General features: G+C 40.6%; 1 protein-coding gene across 2 annotated transcripts in view; it reads right to left on the minus strand.

Moving 5' to 3' along the window:
• Positions 1 to 18,539, minus strand: part of LOC146698199 (RNA-binding motif, single-stranded-interacting protein 3-like) — a 133,943-nt gene that overhangs the window by 88,216 nt on the left and 27,188 nt on the right. For both annotated transcript variants that reach the window (XM_085473226.1, XM_085473227.1), the window contains exon 2: positions 6,417 to 6,595. In XM_085473226.1, the coding sequence (XP_085329352.1) occupies positions 6,417 to 6,595 (179 nt within the window). The remainder of the gene's footprint in view (positions 1 to 6,416; positions 6,596 to 18,539) is intronic.

Here is an 18,539-nt window from a genome sequence, read left to right on the forward strand (position 1 = left end):
TCCGATACAGCTGTCTTGTCTCTCGCATTTCCCTCATTTTCCTCCCTCTCGGCCTGTTAGACTCACACAGGCAAACACAGAGGGAGGACCGAGACAGCAATGCTTCAGAAGTCTTCAAATCCATTCCCCATATGTAGTTTAACATCTTTAGGCACTATGAAGAAATAAAGTCTTGGACTGTTTCCATGATGAAAAGCCAATGCGCTGTGAGTTTAGACGATGGCTTAATGTCACTGAAACATTAGGTTTGTCTGCCAAAAGACCTTTCCATGAAGTGTAAATCATAAGCTCCCAGGCTCTCCAGTTAGGTGGCACATTCAAGAGTTGGCATTATAGCAGAAAAGTAATTTGTGTCCATGACAGAGTAAACAGCCACTAGTATAAGCAACAAACAAAGAGATGTCTTTTATCAACTTTTTGTTTGCTTTTATTAGATAATGCTGTGTGGTGATCCATGTCAGACCAAACTCTAATCTGAGTTAAATATAGTTTCATCTCCACTTCATCCTAACCACAGCGCTTCAGATCAGATAGTTCAATATTTAATTTAGGATCTTACAAGCAGAGGGTTATTTTTAACATTTAAATAATTTCTAAGACATTAAGGCCTCGAGAGCATCAGATCCAACATTATTTGCTCAAAAAGAAGAAAAAGTCATCCAACAGACTTCTTTAGTCTTGAATAAAGCACTACGAGTTATTCTGTGGTGCCATTAAGTGGTTAAGAAAAAAAAAGCCAGACTGCACAAAAGCCTGGAAAAGGAATATAGTCATTTTAATAACAATATTTTGCTGCTTTGACACGTCAATATGGAGGCTCAGCAAAAGAGCAGAAGATCTTACTGGACCAATACTGGTGCATGATATATGTAATACAGCTGGTTATTAGTCAGGCATTTTTTATTTATTTTTTTACAGTTGCTTTGGTTTAATTCTTGAAATAAAAAAATTTAAATAAAAAAATTAAAACCTTCAAAATATAAGGAGCCCTTTCAATGCTCGGCGAACATTTGCAAACATTTTAGGTTGAGCCTGATTAATTTATCTGTACACTGTACACTGGTAGCTGACATTTGCCGATGTACCACAAGAAGCACTTCCTCTTCCAGCTGCTAACTCTAAGGCAGGGGTGGGGGAACTCAAGGGCCGGTGTCCTGCAGGTTTTAGATCTCACCCAGGGTCAACACACCTGAATCAAATGATTAGTTCATTACCAGGCCTCTGGAGAACTTGGAGACATGTTGAGGAGGTAATTTAGCCATTTAAATCAGCTGCGTTGGATCAAGGACACATCTAAAACCTGCAGGACACCGGCCCTTGAAGCCTGGAGTTCCCCCATCCCTGCTCTAAGGGATGGAACAGTGGATCGTTTGCCTCCATCACCTGCTGGCCCAAGCGCACGATCTGATATCCTCGTGTCGGTGTTGTTCCCATATCATCATAATAAATATTGTTCCAGGTTTAACATTGCAAGTGACCAATCACATTGTTGTGACATCATACTTTTGCGACTTTGGGGAAAAAAACACCTTAAAAAAAATCGACTTAACTTGCGAAAAACTGCCTCTGTCTGCCAATCCAGCAATTTGAATTTGTTGCATTTCAGCAGTATCCTGGTCAGGCATTTTTTATTTATTTCATCTGTAGTGATGAAGTGTTTTGAGAGGCTCATGAAACCCTTCATCAGTTCCCTCCTTCCTCCCGACTTCGACTCACTGCAGTTTGCATACCGGACAAACAGATCTACCGGAGATGCTGTAGCACAGGTCCTGCATACCACACTGAGCCATCTAGATGAGGGATGTGGGAACTATGTGAGAATGCTGTTTATAGATTACAGCTCAGCATTCAACACCATAGTTCCCCACACCCTCTCGGGTAAGCTCCAAGATCTGGGATTCAGTACATCTTTGTGCAGGTGGATTTATAGCTTCCTGACCACGAGACCACAGTCAGTGAGAATAGGGGATGTGTACTCCCATACACTCTCATTGAACATAGGGGCCCCCCAGGGATGTGTACTGAGCCCCCTTCTCTACTCCCTCTACACCGCGGACTGCACGGCCAGACACCCCACTAATTCCATTGTGAAGTTTGCTGACGACACAGTGGTGGTGGGACTCATCTCTGGGAACGACGAGACGGCCTACCAGAGTGAGGTGGATGGACTAGCAAAGTGGTGTGAGGCAAATCACCTCTCCATGAACATCAGTAAAACAAAGGAGATGGTGATTGACTTCAGAAAACAGAGAGGTGAGAAAACTCACACCCCAATTCAGATCTATGGAACCCCTGTGGAGAGAGTCTCCAACTTCAAATACCTCGGTGTCCACATCAACGAGGACCTCACTTGGAGTACACACACGGACTTCCTCATTAGTAAAGGCAGACAGCGCCTCTATCACCTGAGGCGTCTAAAGAGGTTTAAGATCTCCAAGAATATACAGAGGAGATTCTACACTGGTGTCATTGAGAGCATCCTGTGCAACAACATCATGGTGTGGTACGGGAACTGCACAGTACAGCAACAGAAAGCCCTGCAGAGGGTTGTGCGCACAGCTGAACGCACTATGGGAACATCTCTACCAGCACTGCAGGACATCTATGCTGAAAGGTGCAGATCCAGGGCCATCAGGATCATTAGGGATTCTAGCCATCCCGCCCACAAACTGTTCAGGCCACTGAGGTCAGGGAAGCGCCTCTGTAGCCTGAAAACAAGAACAGAAAGGTTCAGGAGGAGTTTTTACCCACAAACTGTGAGACTCCTCAACCAAAACACAAACCGGACAACATGATGGACAATCTCACACACAGTACATAATTTGCACTTTATCTTTCTTCTCTGAACCTTATCCGTACCTTATTATATACATCTGTACTATGTAAATATGTATATTTTTATAGTCTTCTCATTCAAATCATTACAGTGCAATATCTTGCACGTCATGGATATATATTTATAAGCACAAACATATGGACTTTTACATTGTTTTTTTATATATATTTTTTTACTTTTAACTTTTGTTTCTTTTCCTTTTTTTCTTAGCTTATGTAAAATCCTTTTTAGCATGTTTGCACAGTCGGGGGGAGTACTTTTTTAGCCAGAAAAAACATTTCACTGTATGTTGTACCAGCTATAACTACATGTGACAAATAAATAAAGAATTGAATTGAATTGGTCACTTGCAATATCGAACCTGGAACAACATTTATTATGATGATGTGGGAACAACACCAACACGAGGATATCAGATCATCCGTCCCAAGCATCCTCTGTCATAAAAACCCCCTGCATATCATTGTTCACTAAATCCATGAACTTTCTGTGGTCTTTCTTTTCCTCCAGCATTGCAGCTTCACAAGCAGTCTTTGTCAAATAAATCCACTATCACTTCTCTAGCCTGCACATGTCCCATGTTCATCTCAGGCTTGCCTCTCTAACTTTATCTCCAAAGCTTTCAACCCGAGTTGTCCCTCTGATATACTCATTCCTGTGTTGATACCTTGTCCATCCCAGTGAAAGTCTTGGTGTCAGCTCTGCCTTTTCATTTTTTTTAACATTTACAACTCATCATGTTTTAAAATCTGATAAATGCAAACTGGACAAAAACCCTTTGAAAAAAAAAGTTATAAGTGCTGACTCCAACTTCCAATATAGGGGAACTCTGATCTCTTTCCAGATGCTGGTAGATTAATTGTCACTTTCCAGGGAATTTTTAGAGGTCTTAAAAATACTATATTCCTCAGGCTCTAGTTTAATCACATTAAAAAAATGACTAGGTACAGGTGTTTACAATATGGTTACAGTTTGAACAATATGGCTCCCATAACAGATTTCTCTAGCAGCTGAACATTTTTAATCCATGAGTTTCACTCTGATGTAATGAGTAATATCACGGAAACTGAAATTTAAGATGGAAACTCTGAAATGTGTGGACAAAAAGATATTTGTAAGGTTTAAGTTTCATATCCATCAACCACAACAGGAAGCACTTTTTTTTTTTTAAGATCATCATGAGCTACACTGCAGGTTTTAACCACAGATTAAGTTATAGATCGATATGCAGACAGACAGCTGGGAATCAAGCGTGAGAGAGAGACAGAAAGACAACAGGGGGAAGTGAAAGCAAGTGAGTGAGAGAGAGAAATTGCCCTTGTGCTACACTTTAGATTCCGCTCACGTTCTGCTCTGTCCCCAGACGTTAAAAGTGTGTCCATAGTTTTGGCGACCGGGGGAGTGATTGGAAATGTCAGCTGACAACAGCACTTTTCACTGACACTCTGAGAACTGGCACGGAGACAGAGAGAGAAAGAAGGGGGAAACAGGGGTGAGGGAGAGAGGGAAGGGCGGACAGAGAGGAAAGGATGGAAGGAGGAAATGAGGAGGATGAAAGAATGGTAAGGGTGTGTGTGATGCTGATGGGAGGTTTGGTACAATCAAAAAAAAAAAAAAGCCATGGTTGGCGACCAATTATGGATGACACTGAATTGAAAGAGTGTGCATGTCTGTATATGTGCATCAGTGTAAGTACTGTCCTCCTGTTACTCACTGCAACTGTGCATGAAAGAAAGGCCTGTTTGTGTGTGCATGCGTGCATATCATGTAAGTGACTGACAGGAAGCTGCCACTCTATTTCCAAAAGCTGGAGCAAGTTAGAAACCCAACACTATGATGCTGCCCAACAGCACACGCACCCCTCCACTCCTCCATGACCTTTCCTAAATGTTACTGGCCACTTGGCACACTGACTGGGCCTCTAATGAAACTTTTATTGGCCCCCATTTTTCACCCCGTTTTTCCAGAACTGCCTCCAGGGCTGAGCTGAAATACAACAGGCTTGAACTGCAGCTGACACACAGAAAGGAAAGATACAGTGTGTGCATATGTGAACGTGTCTTTGCATTTTATTTTTTATCCGTCTTCTCTGTTTCACAAAATCTATACAATCAAATTGCTTTTGAAAATATTTAAAGCCCATAGCTTCAAGACAAGCAATCACTATAATTATTAACATACAACTCACTAATTACATTTGATATTATCGACCAACATAAGCTAGAAGGCAAATAAGAAAAGCAGGTTTAAATTGTTTACAAAATTTAAATGGAAAATGGCAGCAGTACTAATATAGAGCTTTTTACTGTAACCAACCACCAAATCTCACACACATTCATATAAGTGCATTTTTCCCTCCTATACCAAAGCACCTTGTCTAACATTCACGCACACATCCTCACTGACAGATCCATCAGAGGCAACTTGGGGTTCAGTACCTCGCCCAAGGATAACCTCGAGCCAGGGAGCGAACCACTGACGTCCCTATTTGTAGATAACCCACTCTACCACCTGAGCCACATTTGGGATATGTAGGGATTAAATGCGCAGGACCAACTTTTAACACAAAGAAACAATAGAAAAGGACAAAGCTAGATACTGAAATTAACAGAGTACGGCCCTATTACCTGTCAAGTGTTTCTGCTCTTGCAGCTTAAGTTACTACATTCAGTGATTAATCAGGAAAAGTACACTACAGTATTATCACAGCCGCTGTTGTGTAGTATTATTATTCCAATTACAGATAAATTGATATTTTTTAAATGTCTATAATAATTAGCTTTTAACAAATGTGACAGGATCCCTTAAAAAGAGGAAAAGAAGCTTAGAAAAACAAAATCATGTTGAAAAGTCTCATCGTTTTTTCAAAACAGTAACTCTGTATATTTCTGAACCTAGTCTAAATCTGATTAGGCACTATGATGAGAACCCTGATCTAAAATCTGATCAGGAAACAGCTGCCTAATGGGTTAAAATAAACGCTGGATCAGAGTTTGCTCAGACGTAACAAAGCTGCTAAAAATGAAAATATGCCTTCATCAGTTCCAATGGAAATCTTCTAAATCACTCTAGATACAGCCATTACTAAAATATTCAGATGTTTATCAAATATAGTTGCTGCATCAAGTCATCAAATTTTAGATTGAACTGGTAATTTGATGCAATTTAATTTCCCACAGCTCATTTATATTACTATTAACATGGAATGTGGACTGATCCATCATATTGTCATCCATGTGAGAAGTAAATCTTCGTGTGACTGAGGAGTTTCAAGCCTCCACCGATGGACAGGAGGATTATCTATCCTTGTGTGTGTAGATGACGCAGGGCAGAAAGGAGCGGATGGGCTAGGCCCAGCTGGGTTGTGTCTTTTCCTCTGAGGAAGCAGAGAGGAGGAACACAGGGGTCAAGAGCAAATTGTTGATACCCATTATAAGCTCCTGTCACACTCACGCAACACTAATTACCACAAGCTGAACTAAACTGAACTGAGCAGGAATGAACTGAACTCAGCTGTATTGAGGACGTTTAATGCATCTGCAGAGCGAAGGCAGGGACAGTAGAAGAAAATAGAACTCACGGCTGGCAGAGTTTGATGAGGTCCTGGTCGGTGGTGGCAGGCGGCAGGCCTCTGATGTACAGGTTGGTCTTACTAAGTTGCTCCACTAGCCCTCCTCCCTGACCTCCACCACCACCTCCTCCTCCTGTGTTGCCAGGGCTGGGTGGAGCCATGGGTGGAGGGGGAGGGGCATAGGACTGCTGCAAAGACAGAAAAACACACAGAAAGGCAAACGTCACATTAGGTCTTTACTGTTATGTTTGGTGTCACATGAATCACGTATTTGATAACACCACAAAAAAAGTACTTCACTGCAGATTCCGCTCCTCAGCTAAATTCCATCTACCAATCTCACATCCACATCTTTTCCTGTCCCAATTATCTCTTTATTCTAGAGGAAGTACATAAAATTAGGAAAGCAAGAGATCTGAAATTAGTCCGTGATGTTCATGGTACCCAACCACTGGGGCTTGCCCGAATAACAATAGCGTGCTGTGCTGAATCTTCACATAAGGTTCTGCACATAATGACAAGGCAGTAGGGACTTCCTTTCAGCGCTGACTGAAGTGTAAAGGTGCAGTGACTTCTACAGTGATTTAGATAAGGAAATGTTTCAAACCATTGATAATTTTCATGAAAAACAGGTTTGTTTGTGTGTGTGCACAAATCAGCAAACATTAAAAGCAGCACAAATTGCTTTCTGGTTGTTTAACCTTAGTTACAATGCAAGCAAACGTAGACCAGAAAAATGAAAGATATTCAAAACATCTCTTGTAATGCAAAGGTATCAAGCCACTGTCAGGCAAGAAAGTCTTAAAGCAAACACCGCTATAATTTGTATTAATAAATTTATGCCATGGGTGAACCGAGCAGGCTGTACAGCATTTAAATCAAGCAAGGTCCTTTTATCACCTTTAACTTACTCAAACATTTCCTATTGGCCTCCACTGTCCAATTACACAGCTCAATACTGACTAAATGGCTTAATAAGATGACCATTTCTGGCAGGGAGAAGAGCAGTGCAAGGATTAATGAGTGCCTGGCACTGAAGGCACACCCACCCCTGCCTGCCCGCTGCCTTAGGCAAACTATTAGGTTAAGTTTGGAGGAAGCAAACAAGCTTGATGGCCCATATGACAGCAGCATTCAAAACACTCTGTCTGCTGCCTTGGAGGAAAACAGCTACACCGCAAAGATGTGTAGTCCCAGTGTTGGTTCCACTGTTGGAAAGTGGATAGAACAAGTTCAAGAAGCTGCTGCAGCTTGAGATGATCACAGCGCAGCAGCACTGTGTGCTGTAATGACGAGAAAATGAGAGACAGGAAGAGAAAGGATAGAGACAGGTAAGGAAAGGAAGCGTGTACATACTTAAGGTGAATCCTGTATTTGGAGTTGTGTGTGGATATGTATGCACAATTGCAAGGAAGCTTGTGTGAGCTTGTGTGTGCGTGCACGAGTGTGAGCCGGTGTTTGTGATAATGACAGGCTGTCACCACAGAGCAATGTGGAGTCTGAGCCAGCTCTGATATTAATCCATTACCTGTATTTTCTCTCAGCTGGTGCACAAATCCTAACACACACTCAGACGCATGCTAGCAGCTCAGACAGACAGCGCTAACAGGATTCAACACATGTATGGAAGACACGCAGGAGTAAAAGGAGAAGGCGCTTATGTCATTTACAGGCCAGCACCTCACACCAGCAGCCAACAACGAGCCTGTACACTTCAGCTCAAACACAAACAAAGTGCAGAGGTGAAAGAGAGGCTATGCTGGGTAATACTTCAGTTTAACAGCTGGGACAAATAATACTCTGTATTACCAGTGTCTCTGAGATTTGCAGTTTGATGTTATTTCCTGAATAACTTCAATTTAGGGCTGCGCCATACATTTTTCACAATACCACCGACAAATTTTTACATGATAATGTCAAAAAGATGTCATATCGTTGCTGTAGCAATGCCACACATTTACATTTACCAGTGCAATGAATGAAACAATTCCAAGCATGTCAGAGAGAAAGAATCATTTTTGGCTACTAAAACAGAAGCGATTTTAAATCACCTCCAAAGCAGCACGCTACTTTGCAAAATATGCAAGAAAATTGTTCCCGGTAATGTGGAAACAACGAGTTTCACCATTTGAGGGAAAAACACATCGAGTACAACAAGGCTACAATGGAGCAGATACTGATATGCGACGCAAAGGTTAGAAAAAAAAAAAAAAAAAAAAAGACCCAACCAAGCATTGCAAGCTGAACTCCGTATGACAGGATGGGCAAACAGTGAATGCAAATTACTGACACAGTTAAATGTTGGAAAAGCAGAACTTTACAGAGCTGGTTAAACAGCTTCCCAGGTATAAAGTATTTTTCAGTTTTACTATGTGACCATATTGACCAGGGTCCTGAAGAGTTTATTGTTCAACTAAAGCAGCTGGGCTACTTTTGCTCTAATATTTGGCTCATGCTATGTCGCCCCTGTTGAATTAGAATGCTTCTGCTACCGGTCCTCATTTCAATAGTGTCACACTTTGAATTAGGTAGTGTGTCATCAATGACAATAACTCGCAGGAAGAGGATGGAAAATGCTCTTCATTTACTTACTGCTGCTCTCATGCTCCAAACATAAAACATCGTTTATCATTTTTTCTGCATCATCAGAGGCATCGTTAGTGCAAATTTTCTTTAAATATCGTGATATCTCCAGCCTCTACTCCTAAAGCAGTATTCACTGAGAAGAATATTGATACTGGCTCAACAACTTTGTATCAGCCACTTCAGACACAAAACAGAACTATATAATATACTAAAATGTGCTAAATATAATCAATTCCTTAATTAGTCAATCTAGTTGACAGGACATAATTGCCTTTATATTTTTGAGTCATAGACAAATGGTTTCACAATTTCAAACTTTTTAAAATTATGGTCATTTTACACCATTTTTGACAAACAAAGCTAAACAACCAATCATTAGAATCAACAATTCACGTGAAGTCTGTCATAAGTGTGCTTTCTCAGGACATTTTATAAAAGTTTATTGTATAATGTGTCACTGTTAGAGGAAAGTAAAGAAGCGCATATCTTTTTTTCCCCATGTGGTGTCTGCAATCACGATATTGGAAACCTCACCGCCTCAAAGCCTGAACTGTGCAGCGGACCGGCTCGATATGAGCCTTTCAACAATGGGTTTGTTTACCAACCTCCTTGGAAAGATAACACAGACACATGGTTGATGGGGAGTGTCAGACACATAAAAGACACCGGGCTGAAATCTTATGGAGAAATATCACAGGGGTAAAAGCTATACACGCTTAAGATAACACACTGCACACCACTGCATGGTAAACACAATATAAGCTCATGAAGCAAAACCAGACTGTTAGACTATTAACAAACATGCACACAGTTAGCCTTATCTTTGTACATTCATTTCATTACACTGATCTGGAGCAGAAAGAGTCTTTCTTCACTCCACTACGCAGATGTCCAGGTATGCACAAATGTACAAAACCTCTCCCCTTCCCCTCGTGTTGCTGACACAACACACACACAAACCTGATCAAAGGCCTTGCCCAGGGAACCTCTTTCAGCCAATTTGTGCAGCTGTCAGGGTTGGGCTGATAGTGAGCTGTGTATGTAATGTGTCAGAGACTGTGATAGGGAAATCCTTTGAAACATTAAAATCGTTCCGTCTCCCTCTCTCTCTCTCTAGCATTCACACTTCCACCTCTCCTCTCTCCCTCTTTCACTGTCAAGCTCAACTCCACCATCGCTCCGTCTCTTGCTCTTATCATCTCCATCCTTCCACTTTCCCATATGCTTGCTCTATATTTCTTCCTCCTCTGTGCTTCCCTCCCTCCATGCTTTCATCCAGTTTCTCTCTTTTAAGGATTAGTCTGCAGTTGCTGTGTGTGGACTGAAGGCTGCCTCTCAGCTGGTATTGTTGACACACTTAGTACAGTGGAGCAGTTCTCACACTGGGAAAAAGGCTCAGAGGCAGCGACACAAACTGTCACACAAGGCAAACACAGTCACTGGGATTATTGCAGATTTCATGCACAACTGAGTCCTGAAACACAAACGTGCTGCGAAATATTACTTTAGTGTGACGCACATGCATGCTGCTGACTGATGCTGGTGTACATTTCAGAGCAAAAGCAGAGGAATTACTATGAAGTAGTTACTTTTTTCAAGGCACTGACCGTCCATCGGAAGTCCAAAACTTATGAGGCCATAAGTTTTGGACTTAATTGTATTTTCACAAGTTTTACCTGAAAGTAATAAAATGACAGATTTCTGTAATTTAAGTCCCAAAGAGTCACGGTGACAGATCTCTTTAATTTACTATAGCCGGGGTGCACATAAGTGGTCCGCAGGTGCGCATTCGCTGTCAAAATAAAAAGACGTGCACCAGATAAGAAGTTGCAACGCGTGTTTGTGTACATATAAAAGGCAGTGTTTTTGTCAGCTAGAGTGGGATTTTCACATCATATTCTGCACCACATCTCTGTGCGTTCATTATTTGTTTGAAGCCAGCTCACCTCCTGCAACCACTTTTCCGAGAATACGCGTTTCTTTTGCGGTTCGGACTCCTGACATTTCTTTGGAGGTGGAGAAACACCAAAGTAATTGCTTAAAGGAGCTTGCTTCTTCGACATTTTTAAGAGTTCTAAACAAATGTCTGTCCTCCTCCAGAAAATCTAACGTACGCAAACACGCGTTGCAACTTCTTATCCGGTGCGCGTCTTTTATTTTGACAGCGAATGCGCACCTGCGGACCACTTATGTGCACCCCTGACTATAGCCCCATTTCTTTATCATGTAGGAAAATGGACATCAAAGTGGGCTGTATGTGGTCCACAATGGAAAATGAGTCTGACATGCCATGTGAAGGAGATCCAAGCTCTGTCACGTACCAGCTGAGATCAACCCCACTTTCAGCTCTGTTACTCTATTCCTTTCTACTGCAGACTTCAAGAATGAAGTTCTGTATCATTTACATTTCTAATACACTTTAGAGTCACATTGCTCCATATTTGCATGGTTTTATTAAACACATTTGCTTGCTTTGTGAAGATGCAGGAGTATGATTACCCTTTGTGTGCCTAACTGTCTGACAGTAGATGTGCTAGCATTGATCTTCATTTATGCTCATCATGACAATGATATTTCACACTAGTCCTTGCATGTAGCAAATAAATAGAGAAAAAGCAAATGAGAACTATAACAATAATCTGTTGCATTTCTTTTTAAAGTGTAATGAAAGGATGCCTCAATCAACTGCATCGAGGTTGAATTTTACTCAAAAAGGGAAAAAAAAAATATGCAGGAATATTTACTTGTTCCAGCTACTGAACTCTCGTCATGGCAGTAATTCCTGCAAAATAACTTATTTCATTGTACTCTGTAGACTTTTCCCATCCACCCACCCAAATCTGCCAATCTCCACTTTCCCGCTATTGTTTTGCTTTAGGAATAATTTAAACAGAATACATTAAACTCAGTTCTTTAACTTCTAAACAATGAATAGCTACTGAAAAGTCTTGTATGTGCAGAGGTGTCTTTGTGATGATCAAACTTATCTCCAAACTTATCTGCAACAACATTAGGGGAGGGGGGAAAAACAAACTAAGTATAGATGTGGGTGAAGGTATTGCACAACATCGCATACTGGTGAACTTTGGATGACATGAGGGAAGACAGAAAAAAAACTATAGAAGAGGAAAGGCTGATAAAGAGTGTTAAGTAAGAAAGGATACGGGTAAAGCTAAAGATACATGGGACAAAGGAAAGAGGCGGACATGGGAGAGAGAGAGAGGGTTGTTCTGACCTCTTTTGATGCTTCCTGAAACAGAGGAAAGAATGCGAGCTATTTTTGGGTCCAGTTCTAAGATTCTCTCTTACTCACTGTGCCTCTAAACACAGCAGCGGAAGGGTTTAAGGAAGCGCTTATGAATACAGTACATCCGAATGGAAACATGGCACCCAATATACTGTCCTTGTTTTGATATTACACAAGCAGCTAAATTAAGCCTCGGCCAGTGCTTCTGTCAGAATGCCTGAAAAGACAACAAATCATCTTTTCAGGAATTCATAAATGTAACTTGATTGTCAAACTATTGTATCCAGGCTTTGTTTCCTTGAAAGATGTGGCTTCAGGGTGCAGCTGAATATTAAAGCTCTACACAGAGTGCTTTACATTGTTTTTAATGAAGGAAAAGAAAAATAGCACATTTACTGTAAGTTAGGGGAAGCGGAGAAGACTGCAGAGAGTTCAGCTAATGCTGTGCACAGGTATAAATAGTCTTCTTGGAGACAAGCCTAATGATATCCAATACAGAATACTTGCTTGTTTCCAAGTGTCAAGCTCAGGAATGTGTAGGCAAGAGGTGTAGCCCAGCCTGTGATTAGTCTGGAGAGTAAATGATACGCCTGGGTAAATCACACCGTAGGGTTATTTAATAAAACTATCTCCATTAGCAGCCGAGTTCCTAGTAAAAGAAGATCTGCAGTCCTTTGTCCCTACATGAGGTGCAACCTTGATTCAACAGATGGTCTACATGCTTTATTAAGAAGAAAATATGCAGATAAATAGTCAAAGTGATAACTGTGGTCAAGATCAAGACAGTACAAACAAGAAGCACTCCAAGAGCACAAACCCAAACCAAGGCAGCTCACCCTCTGGGCACTATTTACTTTTAAGGGAATGGTATTATACTGTTATCTTTGTTCTACTAAATGTACTTTAGGAAGTGCATAGTGCAGTTAAAAAAAAAAAAAAACAAGTGCAGGCTTTTGTTATTTGCCCTTTTTGAAACCCATTTTAATCTACTCCAGGGCTTGCAAAATCGCTAGCCCGATGTCCCGGGGCTAACGATTTTTCCAGTCGGGCTACCAAAATCTGTGTAGAGAGCAGCAGCACTGATTGGTGAGTGACGATTATTTGCGCACCAATTCCTCTGGCATCGTCTTATCACTCATTAGCTTACTATTCAGACATGACAAGTGAAATCTCCCACAGCAAGCTTAAACATGTGAGGTTGATTGCGCAGAGATTTCAGTAGCAGGTATTTTAGTTCTGCTCAGCCAAATAAGACAGGTCAGGGTGAAGAAGGGGCAGCCAAAGAAAAGCTTACCACAAAACGGAAAAGTTATGACAAATCAGACTATAAGGCAAAAAAAGCGCAGCTTTTTTGGTTTCATGGACAAAAGAATTTCTGTGGCTGGAATATGACGAGCTAAATAACATGATGTTCTGCCAGGTGTGTTGTGAGTCGACAAGCACCTTTGTTACTGGGACCAGTAATTTTAAGAAAGACCCCATCAGAACCCATGAGAAATGCAAGAAATGCATTATTGCTCAGTCTGCAATATCTTTCCCAGAACAAACAGCAATTGCAAAAAACATTCTAAAAATGAACCAAGCACACAGAAGAAGTCCTGAAAAAGCTGTTTAGAACAGCGTACCATGTTGCAAAGAGTGAACTACCTTTGGCAAAATTTAGCAGTCTTTGCAAACTTCAAAAAGCAAATGGCCTAGATCTTGGTTCCACTTACCTCTTACCAGTGACTCCAGTGGAAATGTCAGATTCAGGATCTGGCACAGACTGATTCATGTTCTACACAGTTCTTACAAGGTCATAGAAATTTCTGTTCAATGAGAACCAAGTATTTGAGTTGATGATTGTAATTTTTATTCAGTTGTTGTGATTTGTATTTTAACAAGTTTTTGATTAATTTTAGTTTCTGTTACAATATTATACTTTAATGTATAATATTGTAATGGAAACAAAACGGGAAACAAAACATAAATTGCTCTTTTTATTCGGGCTACTTAAATTTATTTTGGGATACCAAAAACTGAAGAGTGCCGGCCCGAAGGGCTACCAGGGATTTTGAAATTTTGCGAGCCTTTTACTCCATAAATTTTTGAAGATTATTTTATGATTTTTATTATTGGTGCTACAGGACATGTGTAGCATTTATTTTACTGTTTAGTAAAATTATTTCCAATGTTTTATCATAAATATCAAATACAAAAAGATTTTGATCACAAGTCTATTATATTGAAAATAAACCCCTTCAAGAACAATGTAAATGTAACGTAATTAAACTGTTGACTTTGTATGACAAAGCCATACTAAAATACTCAAAGTATGCCACACCAAAATGATCTTGTCAGTCTGTAAACCTATTGTCATTTTAAACAGCTCTATATAGCATTGTCATCACGTGGACCTTCAGATCGTGGTTCAGAGGTCCAGGCTGTGGCACCCATACACATACAGTATTGTGCCAATGTCTGTCATATCAGACCAAGCATTATATTTAGCATTATATATAATTGTAATACTAAACCTAACCATACCCTTTGAGCTACCATAGCACGGTTATTGTAATTGAAGGCTTCCTAAGTTCAAAGGCATGCTCAGGTTTTACCAGGGTGTCTGCAAGTTTCATCAGACTACATCTAAGTGTGAGGTCAGTCACACCAAAGAGTTTCACTTTAATTAAAACAGAACATGAGCCAATCAAAACAGTCTGACCTATTTAACTTGCTGCCAAAGCAAAAGTGCAGCAGGAAACTGCAGCAAGGTGTTTAATATATAGACTGTTTACTTAATATATAGATGCAGGATATTCGACTTGAAAATTGCTCATATTTTCATCAAAATGTTTTCGTTGTCTAAATGATAAAAATCTCAATACTTTGTTGATCTATCATTATATTTAATCTGCTGCCACTTAGTCTTTCTAGAATCTTTTTTTTTTAGCTTTTCCCTTTCTCCAGTCTCCTCAGCCACCACCTTCCCATATGAATCCTTCTCTACTTCTCTCAGTCTCCTTAGAAGATCAAGGTCGTCAAGGTTGCTTCCCAGTGGAACGACATGTTCCAGCCTTTTACCTCTCCCTCTCTCGTTAACATCAGCAATAGCAGCATCAACAACACTTGGGCTGTCATAAACATGTTGCACAAGCATCCCAGGAGGCATGCAGTTTGGACTTTGTGCTCACAGGCCTGGTGGGAGATAAAGAGATGATGGAGAGAGGCTGTGGTAGGTTGCTGAACTCTCAGCGAATTCCTGCGGCTGTGTTTTTGAGAAGGTCATGGGGAGGGTAGTGGGTGGGTGGGTCGAGGAGGGGTGGTTCAGGCTATCTGTGCATATACAGGCAAGCTGTGATTGATTCAAAGTTGTATTAGGCTGCCCACCTATTGTTCTGGAGACCAAGGCTGAGTCACCGTTGGTGTGTAGGGTTATGGGAAATGTTGAAAAACACAAACATATGGCACTTTATCTAAATGCATTTGCATCTCAAGTCAGACAGCAATTCACTTGGAAAAAGGTAACCTAAACACAGAGTAATGCACCATTACATTACAGCAAAGAAATTAGAGTTGAAAAGCATCTTTGAGCCTTCCCATGTGTTTTCTATTAAACAGCCAGCATCCCTGCTATTCTTTGTCAATTGTGCACCTCACAGTTACCAGCTGTTAAGTAATACGCCCAATTGGTGGTAAAGCAAAACATAGCATGTGAATATCAGTGTGGACGATGGACTTTTTTGACCTGCATCTAGAGCAGGGCGATATGACCAAAAATATTTATCACGATATACATTTGAAAATTTGCGATACCGATATAACTGACGATATAATTGACTCTAGACAAAATACTTTACAACTCCACAACTTTATTAGTGCAAAAAAAAAAACAAAAAACCCATCAAGAATTTAACAGTGCAAATGCAAATTCCTCGCTGACAGTTTAAGCAAAAGGCATTTCCAGTGGAAATTGACCGAAATATCCTCAGCATAACCATGTATAATATCCACAAAACTTAAAAGAGGTTATACACACACAATACAGTAATATTATGTTGAAGCGCAGTACGTATCACTCCGCGTGGCTCCTGCCTACGATGGCCGTAATGCTCCAACAATCCATTAAGTAGTGCGGGTTCGTGGCTTAGCAAAGTCGTACTAAAACATTGACAGATTTTCGAGCGCCGTGTACCACTTAAAATCATTTTGAGGTCAGTAAACACAACCAGAATTCATACATAAGGCACACGGGATTATAAGGTTTGATTTTCAGAAAAATAAAAAGGATTGATTTTATGTGCGCTGTATTTTCCAAAAAACACTGTAATAACGACGGTCCGCTAGCATGCGCTACCAAAAATAGTGCTGTGGTGTGTATCTGACGGACGAAAGCTAAACCAATTCCACAACTGAAGTTGCAGCATTTTTACAAACCAATTCTGGTTCATCAGTTTCATTCAACAATCCGCTTTCACCCTTCTCATTCTCCGTCACCGCCATGCTTTTTCTGCCATGTGCGGAAACAAAGGCACTGTGCACGCGCGTTTAACCCAGATTCAATCACGATATTTCATTTTCTTATCATTGCCCAACATTATACCAGTATCACCGTGAACGGTATGATATGGCCCAGTTCTACCTGCATCTGATGTTTTTGGGTTTTGTTTTTTGTTTCTTTGGCTGTAATCAGTGTCTTAACATTTTTAGCTGCCGATCTTAACCGTATATTTATCAAGCTGTAGCCATAGCAACAAACCTGCTGTTATAACCACACCTTATCATGTACACAGGCACCTGAATTGTATATCAATAAGAATGCACTTGCACTGTAAATATGCTGGAAAGCATATATTACAACAATTACCGCAATATTGGCAGTTGTCTAAATAATGGAGTTATGTAACAGCGTATGCCTCAAAGAGGTTGGAACATTTTCCCAACCTGTGTGATCTTCTGCTGTATGTAACAGAAAATGGGTGCATACTGCTCTGACTGTTTAAAATGAAGGTAGTTTGAATTCTGTGTGTCAGAACATCCAAAGAAATATATCTGGCCAAGCAGGTGCTTCCAAAAATGAAATTTGTTGGTTGGTGGTTAATGGCTAGCATATAGTATGCTCAGATTTGGCAATACTGTCATTTTCCTTCAGTAGTTTTCATTTTAAGAAAGGCTCCACCAGTGCAGGTACTGTATTTCCCACCAAATACATCCTGTAGGTGCGGTGCACACACTGGCTCAGATTCAAGTCCTTGGTCAAGCCATATCCTTGCATATGTGCCATCTCTGCTGCCTGCCACAATCACAGCAACTTTCAAATCCAACTACAAAAAAAGGTTGACCTTGTATGCTTTTTCTAAAGAAAACCCTTCCTGAGTGACACCCAACAAAAACATTCCACTACATTATACTTCAAAACCCACCCAGATGATTTTATCTCCACCTCTCCGAGTATATTTCCCCTCCAAAAAAAAACAAATCTCATTCTACATTCTTCCTTCTAAATTGCATGACCTCTAGCATACAAGTTACAAAAAGAGGAAAAAAAACATGCATATTGAAGAGGCGCATTGCACAAAGCTCTTTTATTATGTATATTTATGCAAATTCAACGTTAGTTTATTCAAGAAAGTCTCTCTCGCTCCTCCTCTCATTGCCCCCTGGTCAATGTGTTTCAATCCGGCAGTATGTATGAAAAGCGGTGGCAGACAGGGTTGGTGAATCATGAATGGTTTAAAACAGACTTCTACAAAAAGAAAAAGTGCAGAAGTTTCATTGATCTTCAATGACCCCCCTTGAAGTTTAAAATTAAGTAATATAAAATATTGCAGAGTTCCATCTGTAGTAGTACCTCTTTTGTGTCACCGCTAATAAACTCTGGATGTCTCCTGATAAGGTGAACTGTGTATTCCATCTGCAGCTTATCATCCTGCAGTGATTCTATCCGTCTTTATCTTATCGCCTACTTCTTGCATATTAATAACCTCATCCTGCCCCCCACCCCGTCCCTCACCTCTTTACTGTTCTTGTCAAACATTTTCCTTCAATATATCATCTCAGTCAGCAGTCTCAAAAAAAATAAAAAAATCTTTCCCTTTCAACTTTCTCCTCTCCATTCCTCAGTTTCCAACATCCTCTGCCCTGTCCTGTTTTCCTCATCCATCATCTCGTTCCCTTCAGTCTCATCTTTCTTCCTCATACCCACCCTCTTCCTATCTGCTGCCCCCTCCCCTCCAGCACCATGCAGGAGATTAAAATATGAGGAAACAATCAAGCTCTGGCTCATTAGCATATGAACGGGAGGCCGACAGGCAACTGCA

The sequence above is a fragment of the Copadichromis virginalis genome, linkage group LG11 (genome assembly GCF_057382275.1).
Source record: "Copadichromis virginalis isolate Kocher_CV1m ecotype Utaka linkage group LG11, C_Virginalis_male_GT1.1, whole genome shotgun sequence".
Classification (NCBI taxonomy): domain Eukaryota; kingdom Metazoa; phylum Chordata; class Actinopteri; order Cichliformes; family Cichlidae; genus Copadichromis; species Copadichromis virginalis.